The sequence below is a fragment of the Crocodylus siamensis genome, chromosome 15 (assembly GCF_052110815.1).
Source record: "Crocodylus siamensis isolate JL-2025a chromosome 15, ASM5211081v1, whole genome shotgun sequence".
In the NCBI taxonomy this organism is placed as follows: Eukaryota; Metazoa; Chordata; order Crocodylia; family Crocodylidae; genus Crocodylus; species Crocodylus siamensis.
Window position 1 is genome coordinate 22,973,018 of NC_143409.1, and position 15,017 is coordinate 22,988,034.

The 15,017-nt window shown below is 40.3% G+C and overlaps 1 protein-coding gene across 2 annotated transcripts in view; it reads right to left on the reverse strand.

Moving 5' to 3' along the window:
* Positions 1-5,535: 5,535 nt before the first annotated feature.
* The window catches only part of GNB5 (G protein subunit beta 5), a 31,747-nt gene continuing 22,265 nt past the window's right edge, over positions 5,536-15,017 (reverse strand). Inside the window, exons 7-11 of one of the 2 annotated variants that reach the window (XM_090029627.1) lie at positions 13,473-13,564; positions 13,304-13,352; positions 10,559-10,655; positions 9,086-9,252; positions 5,536-8,644 (exon numbers count right to left, since the gene is read on the reverse strand). In XM_090029627.1, coding sequence (XP_089885753.1) covers positions 8,633-8,644; positions 9,086-9,252; positions 10,559-10,655; positions 13,304-13,352; positions 13,473-13,564 — 417 coding nt within the window. In that variant the 3' untranslated portion in view covers positions 5,536-8,632. Of the gene's footprint in view, positions 8,645-9,085; positions 9,253-10,558; positions 10,656-13,303; positions 13,353-13,472; positions 13,565-15,017 lie in introns of those variants that run through there. The other variant, XM_090029628.1, reaches the window with a different exon arrangement.

A 15,017-nucleotide genomic window follows, 5' to 3' on the forward strand; every position in this document is an offset into this window, starting at 1 on the left:
GGTGGCAGGCTGGATAACAGAAGGTGGTCTTACTCTTCCAGGCTAGAATGAATCATCCTTTGCATATGCTTAAAATACAATAATCAATGCCACTTGGCTCATTCTTGAACCTGACTTTCCCTCTGTTTGGCTTGAACATGTCCATGGAAAATGTGGAGCAGCCATGATATTTATGTTATTAGGTACACAAATAGGAATAGACTTGATCAAAACACCAAGATGAGGGGTGTAGTAGGTACTCAGGCGAGTTGGGCTAGGATTCAGAATAACCTAGACAAATTGGAAGATTGGGCCACAAGAAATTTCATGAGGTTCACCAAAGACAAGTGCAAAGCCCTGCGCTTAGCACATAAGAATCCCATGCCCAGCTACAGGTGTGAGACCAACTGGCTAAGCAGCAGCGCTGCAGAAAAGGACGTGGGGGTTACAGTGGACAATAAGCTAAATATGATTGAACAGTGTGTTCTTGTTGCCAAGAAGGCTAACAGCATACTGGATGCATTAGTAGGAGTGTTGCCAGCGGATCGAGGGAAGTAATGCTTCCCCTCTATTTGGCACTGGTGAGGTCACATCTGGAGTAGTGTGTCCAGTTTTGGCCCCCCACTGTAGAAAGGATGTGGACAAGTTGAAGACAGCCCAGTGGAGAATGTCAAAAGTGGTGAGGGGGCTGGGGCATGTGGCTTATGAAGAGAGGCTGCGGGAACTGGCCTTACTTTAGAGAAGAAAAGACTGAGAGGGGATTTAATATCAGCCTTCAACTACCTGAAGATTGATTCCAAAGAGGATGAAGCTGGACTGTTCTCAGTGGTGGCAGATGATAGAGCAAAGAGCAGTGATCTCAAGCTGCAGCAAGGGAGGTTTAGGTTGGATATGAAGAAAAAATCTCATTCAAAGGGTGGTGTAGCACTGGAATGGGTTATGTAGAGAACTGGTAGAATCTCCATCCTTGGAGGTTTATAAGGCCTGGCTTAACAAAGCCCTGGCTGGGATGATTTAGTCGGGGATGGTCTTGCTTTATGCAGGGGGTTGGACTAGATGACCTTCTGAGGTCCCTGCCAACCCTAATTTTCTCTGATTCTAAAAGAAAAGTGTTGCATTCAGTTAGCAACTCCTCAATGGAGCATATAGTAGGATGAAAGACAATCACTCTTATTGAAAAATGTGCTCACTGGACCTTCTTCAAATCAGGATGTCAGTACTAGGCTTTAGTGCTTGTAACTAGAGGGGCTATGAGTTTAAATCTAAGGCAGTAGTGGCTGTTCAGTATCTCATGAGACTGTAGCTGCAATCCTAGGTGTCCAACATCACTGTTCTCTATAACTAGTAATTCCTACAAAGAGACTGATAATTTTAGTATCTGACTTGAATGAAAACCAAACTACCTTTTCAGCCCGAGAGGTGATCCCTTCACCATAGCGTCGAGACACATTGTAGGGCAGCACGTGTAACTGCTGTCATGCTCTACCTATCCTGTGTTAAAAGGAAAAACTCCATCCTTACAACTGTTTAATTTTCACAAGTGAGAAACACACAACAAACCCACGCTGAAACAGTCTAAAAATGTAGATACTTGGACTCAATCCTATTGCAGCTTGCTTTGGTCAGATTGCTATCAAGAATTGGCCTGTTTTCTTGCTAGGTTCACTCTCTGGGCAAACTCTTAGGTTTATATCCCCATATAAGGTAAGTGATTTGTACCACGGAAATTGAACTTGCCCTTGTGAATTAGCTCAGGACTGTACCTACGATGATGCTGTTGCTTTTCCCTTGGAGCAAGCACACAACTATTTAACCCAGAGCTTTTCCCTGGGATTGTAAATCCACAAGAAGGAATCTGCTATTACATCCCCCATGGCAGGAGAGCAAGAGGGATAGGCGACTATTTCTCTAGTGAGCTCCTGTTCCACCCTTCCTGTTTATATAATTATTGTAACAGACTGAAGCAATAGAACTTTGACAGTGAATTCCCTCTTAATTTTGCTTCCCTTACACAATACTTGTAACTTGTTTATGGGCTGCATGCTCAGAGTCTCTTTACTGGATCCTGTTTACCACTGCTTCCAGTCTTGCATACCTCTATTTATGTTATTCCAGGTCTTCGTACTACTGTGTATGTGGCTGGTATTGGTTCTGACGATCCAGGCATTCCGCTTATTACACTTTGGGAGAAAAAAATATTTTAAAAATAAATTAGTATTATCTTGGTTATTACCAAGAGTGTCAGCAGGGACTAAACTTCCTCTTTGGTATGCTGAATGAGGTATAGTTGGATAGGAATTTTTATCCTTCTACTAGTAGTAAGTGACTGGCCTGCCTTTAACATTCAAGGCTGATTAATTTCTGGGGCCCATATAAGAATGTAAGATTGATATTAATAATTTAGAATACTGCTCTATTTATTAATGTGACTGCATTATTGGGATAGTTAGTTTGTAGCTATATTGTGGGGTCACTAGAATGCTTATTACATGAGTTGAGAGTCTGGCAACAGGGCTGTTGGGAGGTCAAAACTGCTGGGTCCAGACAAACACCTCCCAGGAAACAGGTAAGAGAGATGAGAGAATAACGGACCTCTTAGCTGTGAAGAGTTCCAGCCTACTTCCACCTGAGTTACACAACTGTTTTGTCAGTGTTAGGAATGAGCAAAAGGAAGGGTTACAGGCCTGTTGTTCTTCTGGAGCAAAGTAAAAGACAAGTGTCCAGGAAGTTTTTGTGAGGAACAGCTGGAGTTTGGTCCTGTAGAAGGGTCTGATGCCCCTGGGCCTTCCTAAATGTTAAAGCAGAAGTAGCCAGCACTGTTAGCTTGCCTAAGCCTCCACATAGATAGTAAGCCTTGGGTCAGAAATGCACACACATTTCATTAGTCTAAAATCCTGTTTCTCTCTAGCTTTTTTTCATGCTGGGGAAAATGAAACATGTTCTGTTTCAAGAAGGCTACTTTGGGTCACTGAACATGTGCTGGAATTCAATTGACCACATCAGTAATTCAACTAAAAATTCCTTTATTAAATTCAAAGGCCAATAGCAGTTATTGTTCTTTAAATGAACATTAAAAAAGGCTATTAAACATGCCAACTCAATATTAGATAAAGATGTTACACACCCACACACTAACAAAAGTTTTATCAGAATTTGGGTTAGTGGGGGAGGTTCTAAATCAATGATTCTCAACTAGGATGATGCTCAATATTAGCACCACGCATGCATACCCTGCCCCGGGCTGAAGGGGCACCTTGAATCTAATGAAGTTGAGAACCTCTGTTCTTCCAGTTGTCCCATATTGGCTGTTTCCAAAGTACTCTTCTTTTGCTCCATTTTATCCCGCTAGATCTTTCATTACATCATCTTCTCAGTTCCAGAAACTCACGAGATCTAGCCAGAAACTGCACACATACCCATCTTGTTATACCCAGTACACAAAACCACTTCCTACTTTCTTTCATTATCCCTGGTGAATTTCCTCTTAGAATTGCCAGAGGCCATGTTTGACATACCAATCTCCGTGCTATTGTTCACTCACCACTCTCCTACATTAGTATATTTATGCTCACCACACTCTCTGCCATCAAATTAGCTTCCTGACTCTGTGTGCACACCTTTCAAATCACGGAAGATTGTTGTGTTTATGTCCTATACAATCAAAATATCGCATCACCTATTGCATAATTGCAGGGCATTTCATAAATCCTACCATGTGTCAATGGTCAGATTCCCAAAGTAGTGAGTTTTGCAGGTGCCAAACCCCGTGAGAGAAACCACAGGTGGTACCACACTGGGTACCTGGGGCTGATCTAAAGAACATGAGAATCATAGGATTCCACCCTGAAAAGATGCAGGAATGAGGCCTGATATTGTGGTGCAAAGGGAGGGGGTTTCTTAGAAAGACTTTAAAGGAAGCAAAGGTTCAATTAGTTCAATGATACCAACAGCTCAATCTTGTTCTTACTGAAATGAGTCTAACTCTAGGCAGACAGTATCCTTAGCCACTTCCCCACTTCAAAAAACCCCCAAAATTATTTATCTGAATTACGGCAGAACTTGAAGAGAATGTAAACTGAGCCTATCTGTTTATACCTCAACATGCTTTTCATAAAACTTTACCCCTGGAATTAAAACTTGGACTTTGGTTGGTTGGTTAAAAAAAAATCCTCTTACACATTTTGGCTGCGACCAGACAAGCACGGCTGTGCGGTTTGTGGCGCTGCAGACGTGTCCATGGCACCACATACTGCACATTTAGTTGTTCTACACACTGCAAAGGAGCAGTGTGGAGGGGTTTTTTTGACCCCTGGTTATTCAGGGGTCAAAAAAACCCATGGAAAAAAAAAACGGAGTGGTGCATGCAGCGGCACTGTGTGCCACCCAAAGCTGGAGCCTGGCCTGCTGGCGCTGCGCTCTGCTGCTGGCCAGGCTCCGTGTGGCAGGATTGCTGCACTGCTGCAGACCCAGGAAGCCCCCAGGACTCCAGGTAAGGCTGCTGGGGCCAGTGCAGTGCTGGCCCCAGCCTCCCCGACCCCACCCAGAGTAACTTGCCGTGCACTAGAGGGTGTGTGGCATAGGCATTCCCCGTGGACAACTGGTGGTGGCACACATTTGGGGAACCGAATGTCCACACACATCTGGATGTGGCCTTTGCAGTCTTCCTGAATGTGGAAAGTTAGATATAGTAGACTGAATGTCATGTTTTGATGCTATTATTTTGCCAGACATAGCAAGAAGTTATATCAAAAGATCACTACCTTCCTTAATCTGATTTTGAGTTCCAATTTACCCACAACCCACTGTTGTTAACCCCCAGGTATGATGGGGAACTAAGGAAATATTTGTGATGCAAGTTAAAGCAAAAAAACTTCCAATTGTCAGCTAATGGAGTCTATATTTACGTTTTTATGAGCTGGCAATTACTGTATGTAACTCACATCAGACCACAGATATGGGGATACAGTAATGATATTACTGGAGTAAAGACCTGGCCAAGATGTCCAGGGTAATTTGGTGTCTAAATTCTGCTGCAGTCACAGCAAAGCATATGGTGAACCTTGTACTTGCATCTAGATTTTATGCTGCATGTTATACAGGTATCCAAACAGCTCATTTTCAGTAGGTTCCTGAGGAAGGCAATAGTATTATGGAGAACTATCCTATCTTACTATGAGATGTATTTATAAGCATGAAAAGAAACACTTCCACTTGATACAGATGTTAATCCACAAAGAAGGGGGGAAACACTGTGTAGAATGTCAGTCTTACAGCTGCCTGCTTCTCCCCCTCCTTCCCTGCAGGTAAGAGGGAGGCCTAAATAGGTATGCTGAGAGCTAGAAGTGGCAGGGTCACCTTTGCTCACTGTGGCTGGTTCCAGCAGAGAATTGGTTCAGCTTTTGACTACAGCAGGCTATTTGTAGGACAATAAGTATTTGGTTTCAGAAGAAATGGCAAGGAGCCCTTTGTACTACAAGTACATGCCAAGAAATGGAAACAATAGCTTACACAAAAGTATCCAGCTGGCAGAAAAATAACTAAAAACAAGTGTTCTCAATATGTAAAATACAATTTATTATAGTTAGGCCATTCATAAGTATTAACACAATGTAATATGTCCAAAATCAAATATTTTCACAATAAATACTATCTAAACAATATTAATCTCTCAACCAAATGTGTACAGTGTAGCGACTCAGTATTGCACAGTAAGCTCTATATGACATATTACAATTTCCATAGTGCATCTGATTTGTTACAGGAATAAATTTGCCACAAATATTACATAGCATCAGAGTTGACTTTTCCAAGTGAAGACAAATCAACTATTTCATCAGGGACTGAAGGTTGATCTTTTCTATGTAAAGTTAATGTATGTATCAGTGCCCTATATTAGTTCTGCATTAATGGAACTGGATGTTTTTATTAACAAGGAGACTCTGCTACTAACTCAAAAGTTCTGGTTTTAACTTAAAAAAAAATCACAGTTTTAAACTGAGTGAAACTACTGACATTTTAATGTGTGTGACCTACCACTTCCAGTAGACAATTGTTTATTCTTGGCTGAACCCAAGTATAAAATTCCCCTTTCATGTTTTTGAAGACAAACTATATTGTACGTATACCAGTTGAGCAACACCTTATTTTCAAGTATTTCCATTCAATTGATTGGATCTATTTTAGGAGCAAGGTACCACTTGACACAAGCACATGTGGCACATTTTTACCTTAGTAGTTTTCAATATATGGCTACAACTGTCATTATTCTCTAGTCTTTTACTTCATGGCTAAGGACAGACATTACACATAAATCGGTTTAACTGATCAGAAACTGGTTTAAACCTGTAACAGAACAGATGTTCAGTTCACATAAACCAGTATCAAAATGGCTGACGCTAGTTTGAGATAAACCTGGTTGAATGTAGTATCAGACTTAACTGATTTAGGTCAACACAGTTTATGCAATGTCTGTCCCAGACCCCTTCCTGGTTTAAGTTAAACCAGATTCCCCCAGCATCCCAGCATGCTCTCTGGGCTGGGCAGGGCTCTCTGCTCCACAGCAGAGCTGGCCCCACCCCTCTTCTCCCTGGCTGCAGCTCTGGCAGAGACTGCCGGCATCTGCCTGGCTTCCCCCTGCTTCCCCACTCCCCTCATCATTCCTTGCTAAGCTGGGATCCCCTCTCCCTTCTGCCTTACACAGACACCTCAGCATTAGCTCGCAGACCACATGCTGGCTACAGTCCGTGCTGTGGGAGACCAGACAAAGGAGACAGGACAGTGTCCGCTTAGGGCTTTTTGCATCTAATCAACAGGTAGCTGGTAATGTCCCTCTGTCCCTTCAATGAAAAAAGTTGTTTAGGAAGAGCTTGAACTAATGGAAAGCAGCTTTTTGTTTTCTTAATCAGCTGATAAACACTGAGTTAGGGGTGATAAACACTCTGTTATCAACTGCCTGCTGAGCTGCTCAAGGGGAGTAGGGGAACCCCTACCTAATTAGAGCCTTTTGCCGGGCCTGGCCATACCCCCTCAGCTCAGCGCTGTCGAAGGGAAGGGCTGATCTAACATCCCCTCCCACTCCCCACTTTTAGCCTGAGCCACTTCAGGCATGTGTCTGCATTTCTGGGATGTCTATGCGGTTACAAACCAGTTTAGCTTAGCCAGGTTAGACTAACCTGCAAAGATTCAGGCTTAGGCTTTTTGAATGTCTGTCCCTAGCCCATATGTCCCTGCTTTACCAGAACAAATGCTTCTTACAGAGCACTGAATTAATATGGGCACAGCCTTACCGTTTCATTTTACATAACTTCTGCAGGCATGTGAAGGGTAGTGTTCAGTACTGTGATGAGTGGTTTGTCTGATCTGAGGCCACCACAACCACAGCACATGTAGGCAGGAATGGCACCAAACGGTTTCCCCAAAGAGTCAGTTTTGCTCATTCTCCACGCAGGGTTGCTCCTACAGTCAACCTATAATCAATCACCATTAGCTTTGATAGAAGCTTTATCAGGATAGGGTTGTAGAGGTAGGCTCAGAGGATCCAATTCTCTTTTACACTGTGGCCACATTCCACTGCTTTGGTATCACAAAGAAGCCTAACAGTGGGAAAAGATTAAAAGCCACTTTATACTACTAAAGTAGTATAAAATGGCTTAAACAGTTAAGAATCAGGGTCACAGAATGGCAATGACTGACTTGGAAAAGATTAAATTATCTTTATAATTAGTGCTTAGCATGTAACACCTCTCCAATTAACAGAAAATTCACTCACCAGGTGATACAATTAAAAATTTCTAAGAAACTACTAGTTAAAATATTACTTCATGATTATGTAAATCATGATAATATCCATTTTCTTTCTAGCTTATCATCTTTATGCATACATTTATGTTCTTTACATTCAGATCACAGAGATGAAATAGTCAATTCTATTTAAAAAGACAGTAGAAAAAAACTGGGTTTGAAAGGAATCTGTTTTTTAAATACAAAAAATACCTTTATATGACAACTACTATCATCATTAGTCTGTTTGCTCCCCTAATTATTAACACTCTTGAGTCATCTATAACTCCAACATAAAAGTAAACTATTAGAGCTGCTTTCTCTTTCTAACTTTTAACATCAAAATTCAATGCACTACTGTGGAATGTTTCAAAAGTCTTATACTCTACCCCAATAAAATTGGTCATTTTTCTCCCAAAGTTACTTTAAAAAGGAATCCAATTCATGCAAATAATAAATACATTATGTGCACTGAAATACTAAATTCTATCATACAGATAACTTTAGAGAAAAAGTCTGTTTTTAGAATTATCTAAACTATTGCTAGTAAAAGAAGGTAGTCTCAAAAACAGAATTAAAAACATTTTATTTTACCACAAGTTAATGCTTGCTATGTGTTGAAGCAGATTACACTGTTTACCCTAGTTGTGTTTTTCTGTGTTTTCAATAACATTTGATAATGTAACAAATTATTTAATTAATACTTGGCTATCAAGTTGTATGTTGTTTTTTTTTCCTGCAACTCACGAATGATTCATGGAAACTCCAATAGAAATGCTAAATGTTAGTAAAGAACATTTCACATTTGCAGATTGAGATTTCCTTGTAGTTTAAGGTATGAATCTTCATTTGCATTTGAACATAGCATCACAAATTAAGCCCAGATCTGTAGAAAAGAAAAAGAAATAAGGAATTATATTTAAGTAATATACTATTTAAAAATTAATTACCTTAATAGTATTCTGTAAAAATACTTTTTATTTCAAAATCCTGGCTATAAAACAAGAAAGTCAAATTTTGTAATAGGTAAAGAGTATTAATAGTAAAGAGTTATGAGTGGATGATTTTTAGATGATAACTTGATAATTTCCTTGTGTTTAAATATTTAGCAATAAAGTTATACTACCACTTGCTTTAAAATGGAAATATATTGCTGACTTAGAGAAAATATTGTTTAAGCCTTATCTAATGTTTGCAAAGGTGCAGCTATGATATTGGCCTTCAGTTTTCTTGGAATATTTGGTTTTATTTCCTGTCTCCCTGGACATTCTGTAAAGTCAATTTACTTGTGGAAATCTCCATATTTTAGAAGAAAAATCCTCCTTACTCTTAGAGTGTGATCCCATGATCCTGAGCAGAATGCAGTCCCATCAGGTGAAACTCGTAAGGTACTAACTCGATTTTCATGTCCGAACAGAATGGATACACGAGACCCTTTCAGAACATCCCATACGTTTATAGTGTAGTCATTGTAACCAGCAAATAGCAGACGACCTACAAAGAGAATAGCATTTATATGAAGTGATGATATAGACGGCTTAGGAGTGTTGGTTGTTGCTGTGTTGGTCAAAGGACACAGGCAGACAAGGGCCTTTGGGTAAGTGTGGTATCTTTTATTAGACCAGCTAAATAATTGGAAAGAATGTTCTTTGCAAGCTTTTAAGCACAAACACCCTTCTAGATGGCTAACACTTCTTGGCTGAAGCAAAGACCTGGTATAAGACATTTGTGGCAGAGTGAGGGATCACTCAGGTCTCCTACTGGCTCATATATAAGGCTATCTTTACTCCAATTCTAGGTGCATGATTTGTTTCTACACAAGGCTGAATGCATTTCTTCTAAATGTCCAATGATTAACCTATACATTCCAAAGTGGCTTGATCTAAACTGGCACTGAAAGTTACATCTTGCTTTTATTAAAAGCCTGTATCTTTTCAACTGCTAAAATGAGATTAATTCAAGTAGAATTATAGGCTGAAGGTCTATACTTATATAATTAATATAAGTAAAATATTTTGCTCACACTTCAGATTAAGAATGCATTATAAAATTGTTTATTAAAGGGGTTAACCTTTGATTAAATGATGCTCTAATAAATGGTTAATAAATTCATATATTGAGTTAAACAGTTCAGTATCTTATTTATAACTACCTGTTGCTCCTGACATTCTTTTAACTTTCCTAATAGTTCATTACTAGTTTGTAACTTAGTTATAACACCTATATCAGGGGGAGGCAAATTTTTTTGGCCGGAGTGCTGAAAAAACCACAATGTCTACCTTGGAAGGTGCTGGGGTGTCGACATGCCAGAGCCCAGAGCAGCTGTTTGCAGCCTCCCAGCTGCAGCTGGCCCACGGAGCTCGGGCCTGCAGCCTCCCAGCCGCCTGCTGGGAGCAGCCTGGGCTCATGGCTGGCAGCAGCTGCTTAAAGCCTGGGCTGGCTGTGGTGTGCTGAGCAAAATGGCCTTGTGTACCACCCTCGGCACACATGCCGGGGGTTGCTGACCCCTGATCTATATGTTAGCTTGTAACATAACATCTATAACTCGTATTTACCTTTTATGAACTATTTATAGATATTTCCTTAACTAACATCTTGTTGTAACAATGTCTCATTGCATTTGAGGTGGTTTTAACTTTAACACATTCTTTTATAAAGAAAGAAATGACTACAGTAGGTGGATATTTTCCCTGTTTTAATTTACTTTGTAATAATCAACATTTTATCATATCAAATGGAACAAGGATTATGTTACAATCCAAGTTGCATCCCATGTCAACCCCCAAAATTCAAGTCTCACCACTGAGAGAGAAGTCCACACTAGAAGCGCCGAAAATGATGCTCTCTTTGGAATAAATTGCTACTTCTCTATCTGCACGAAGGTCATATAAACGACACTAGAATTAAAGCAAACACAACACCTATGCATCACTAAGGACTAGACTCAATTACTCATTTTCTCTGTGCAAAGCATGAACAGGAAGGGAAAAGAAATCCCAACTTGATGGCCACCATGTGCAATAGCTACAATGCTTCTGCTACTTCAGTCCATGGCCAGCAGTAGTATTTGGGTCCCTCAAACAGGCTGTTTACATCTATGGATTTTAATGGTGAACTAAATGACCATCTATCCTAAACTGAGCAAGCCCCTGAACCCTCCCAAATCAGTGATGCATGATCCCGAAGAAAGAAGTTACAGGTTCCTGGATTCCAAAAATCCACATGAAGTTCTCACGGTCTGTGTGCCTTCCCACTGTAGTTTGGTATGTTTTTTGCAGTTCAGTAGGTTTTTACGGGATCTTCTAGCACTGCAGGACAGATACCCTCTGAGGACTATTAGAAAGTGACATTCCATTTGATAAAAATCCCTAAGGCTTTGAAATTTGTTTGCACTTGCATGGAGGAAAAAAAAAAAGAGCTCCCAAATCTTTTCATTAAAAAAGAAGGCACACACCCAGACTTTCTCCTACAACAGGTGACAGCCCTGTAGCAGGGGAACTTATATAAGATATGGGAGACTCCAGTTCAAGTTCTGACTAGGATGGTTTAGTCAGAGATAATCCTCCCTTGAGCAGGGGGCTGGACTAGATGACCTTGTGGAGGTACCTTTCAGCCCAACTTTCCTATGATCCTGTATGTCCCTACGTCTGCCTGTGAAAGGCTGCTGCCATTAACTGGTGGCGAGGGGCTTGCCTGAGACTGTTCCACTTCATATAAATAAATATTCCATGGGCACAGAAAGAGAGACCAACTCTATCGTCATTGTGGTTAGTCACGTGGGAAGTGGGAAACGCATGTTCTCATCCCTGCTCTGAATCAGACAGAGTAGGAAGTAACCACTAGGTTATTTTGAGGTGTACCTCTTTCAACAAATTGGCATTACTGTATTGCTGAACTTGTTTAATATGGAAAATTCTATATTCAGACCAAACTTTCAGCAGTCTGAAGTAAAAACCTCATCAGCTCTGAAATCATGTGCAATTTGGAAACTGCATTTTAACAAAAATACTGGCTTAACATGTTAGGTTTAAACAAACAGTGACTAGTTTAGTGTGTTAATATTAAGTCACAGGAATGAAAAACTTCTGATATTAAAGCCTGTGCATAATGGAGAAACTGTATTGTGCACAGACCTTTTATAAACTGCAGGGTATCCTGGAGTCAAGGTTTCCTGCTGCTGTGAGCTAATGAGTAATTCTGTCATAATATCCTGACTAATGAGTCAGCTTTACTTCAGATAAGGACAACTACTGGGAACATATGCTTATGACACCCAGGACTCTCATTCCTGCAGCATCCTAAAACATTCTGTTCATGTTCCTGTATTGTTCTTAAGATTTTCCAAAAGTTATCTCATTTAAAAAATAGAAATGTAAGAAGAATTGAACTGCTCCTCCTCTACCCCTAACATGAAAGACAGAATTTTCTGTTCCATTCTGAGGAGATTCACATATAGTTACAAAGAAAAACCCATCAAATGGGTTGCCCAGTTGCCCACAGGCTGTGGTACTTCTGAAAAATGAGCATCTCCTCATATGAATAATAATGTTTCAAATTTCTCTATTCAATGGTGTCAACATCTCAGATGCTCACAGTAGAACATCCCAACCAACCTTCTAAGATGTCCCATCCTCTCGTCTAGATACAATCATTTATAATAGAGGCTTCTGGCATCTAAAAATGGCCCGCCTTTCTTAAGAAGAAGCACTGAAGATCTTATCCCAAACCCATTGCTTTGGTGCAGTCCCAAAATGTGCTATGTTATTCAAGCCTGCTAAGAAGATTCTGCACCAGATCCAGGTTGCAATACAATATTTGAATAAATGGCAAATTTTGACACATTCCTCCCCTTTTCAAAATGATAGGTTTCAGTTCAGTTGTACGATGTCTACCCCATGGCTGCCAGCCACCCATACCCAGAGCACTGACTGCAGCACTGGGGTCTTACTAGATAATTATATTTTCCTGTAGCATGCTAAGACATGCCACATTCTCCCCTAAAAGCTTGCTCAGGAATGAGATTTTTAAGCCTAGATATCCATAGAATCATAGAAAATTAGGGTTGGAAGGGACTTCAGGAAGTCATCTAGTCCAACCTCCAGCTCAAAGCAGGACCACGAGATCACCTAGTCTGGCCTCTCCTATAAGAAAGATTTTAATCTGCTGTTTCTTGTACTGAGCCCAACAGCTTCAGTGTGGAGAATATGTAGTCCAGAATATATTTTAATGGTGTGATGTCAAGCTGTAATTTCATACACACCTTTTCTGAAGCCACAAGTAAAATTGCGGGGTTTGTTTTCTCTTGGCTGTTTGTGCAAATCCCATTTTTGTCAACAGGCATGCCTGTTTCAAGGTGGGAACTCGCCTCTCCATGTATTTTCTTTTTAATGCACTGCTTTTATTTCTTTCTGAAAGAATTCCCCTATAGTCATACAATAGTATGATGCCTTGGGCCCAGTTTAGTCCCTGTGAATTTGGCTCCTTACTCTTAAGATTTCTGACTAGAGAAATAACAATTGTGAGTGAATTTGCTGAATGAACGTACTGTGGCATCATCTGAACCAGAGGCAAAAGCATCTCCACTTGGGTAGTACCTGTGTGGAGAAAAAATATAGTATGTTATGGTATTCAGATAAGGTTGAATTTAAAAATTAAATTAATACAGAGCTTCACATGAAAACAATGTCAATGTACTTTGCCAGGAATACACTGACCTGACACTGTTGATGTCAGATTCATGGGTTTCAAAGGACTGGATACACTGACCAGATCGCATGTCCCAAACCATTGCTTTCTTGTCACACCCCTAAAAACAAAAAAAATCATTTTGATTATATACATACCACTACTAGGTCTTGCACTAAAATTTCCCCCTGCATGTGGCCAAAGCACCCACTGAGTCCCAACCAACTCTTAGCACTTGGAACATCACAGCTCCTAGTAGGATAAACTCTAGCAAAGAAGCTCCAGATTTTGAGAAGATTATATTCAGAAAACAAAAAAATTGAAGAGGCAAACCTTACAGCCAGCACCACTCACTGCTTGTTTTGCGCATGTGTTTGAGTAAAGGGAGATGCCGGTACTTTGGTTCACATCACAATTCAATGATAGTATTAAATACTCCTACAGGAGCTGAGCCACTGTCCCTTTGAGATTTTCTCCTTAGGTATCTGACAGATACAAATGAAGTGAAATTATACAGAAGAACCTCGCAGATGTTTTCTGGACTAAAAAATGTAACCAAATCTATATAACATTCTCCTTGAGTGTCTATAAAAGGAGCTGTCAGACCATTACAGGCAACAAAACTAAGCTTTAATTAAAATTGCTTTGCATATCTTTTTTCAGCCTTTGTCCCATTTATGTCCTTCCTTTTTTCCCCGCAGGAAACATCCTCTTATTGTGAACACCAGTTAAATAGAAAGGGTTTAAGGCTTACTCATTACACTGCACTGCAGAGTGGGCTTCCCTTCTCTTACAGGGGCAGCACTGATGGGTTGAGCATCGTGCAGGGAGACAGATTTCTATCAAGTGCTAAGCTTGGCTTTAGTGCCGAGTAGCCTTTTGCAAGACACGTGGGTTCACATTCTCAAAAGGGGCTTCTGATTTTGGGTGCCAAGTGTTAGAAACCTCTGGGGTCTAACATTCTGATTTGTGAGTTCCCACAGCTCCATTCAGTGTCAGAGGGAGCTGCAGGTACTCCCCATCATGAAAAACCAAGCCACAAATATTTTCATAACATAGGCCCTAAAACCAAGGCAACCAGAACTGAGAGGACTGCACAACACGATGATTAAATCCTCAGTGGCCACTGTAGACCAGTACTCATTTTGGTGCTGCCAACAGGGCAGATGCAGTAAAATAGCAGGAGGTATAAGTAAATTATTTTGTAGACCCAGCCTAGGGGTGTCAATGCAGGCTGCCACCATTTCATCAAACACTAAAAACCACTTCGTGGTGCTCTGCTGTCCTAATGCCGTTTCCATAGTCACATTCTGTGATATGCAGTGAGTCACTAAAGTTGTCTGACTCATTCATCACTTAACATGTTCAATATAAAAAATTAATATTTGCCATTTAAAGTTTTATAGTGCACTGTAAATACACTAAGCTAGAAAATGAAACAATTGCATCAGCTCCACTTTTCCAGGTTTAACCCTCTTTATGGCTCTTATTTGATTAACTGCAGTTTGGTATTAAACATAGCAGTGACAGAAGGAGAGCATGAAGAATTTTTCAACTTGCTTTGAGATCATCCT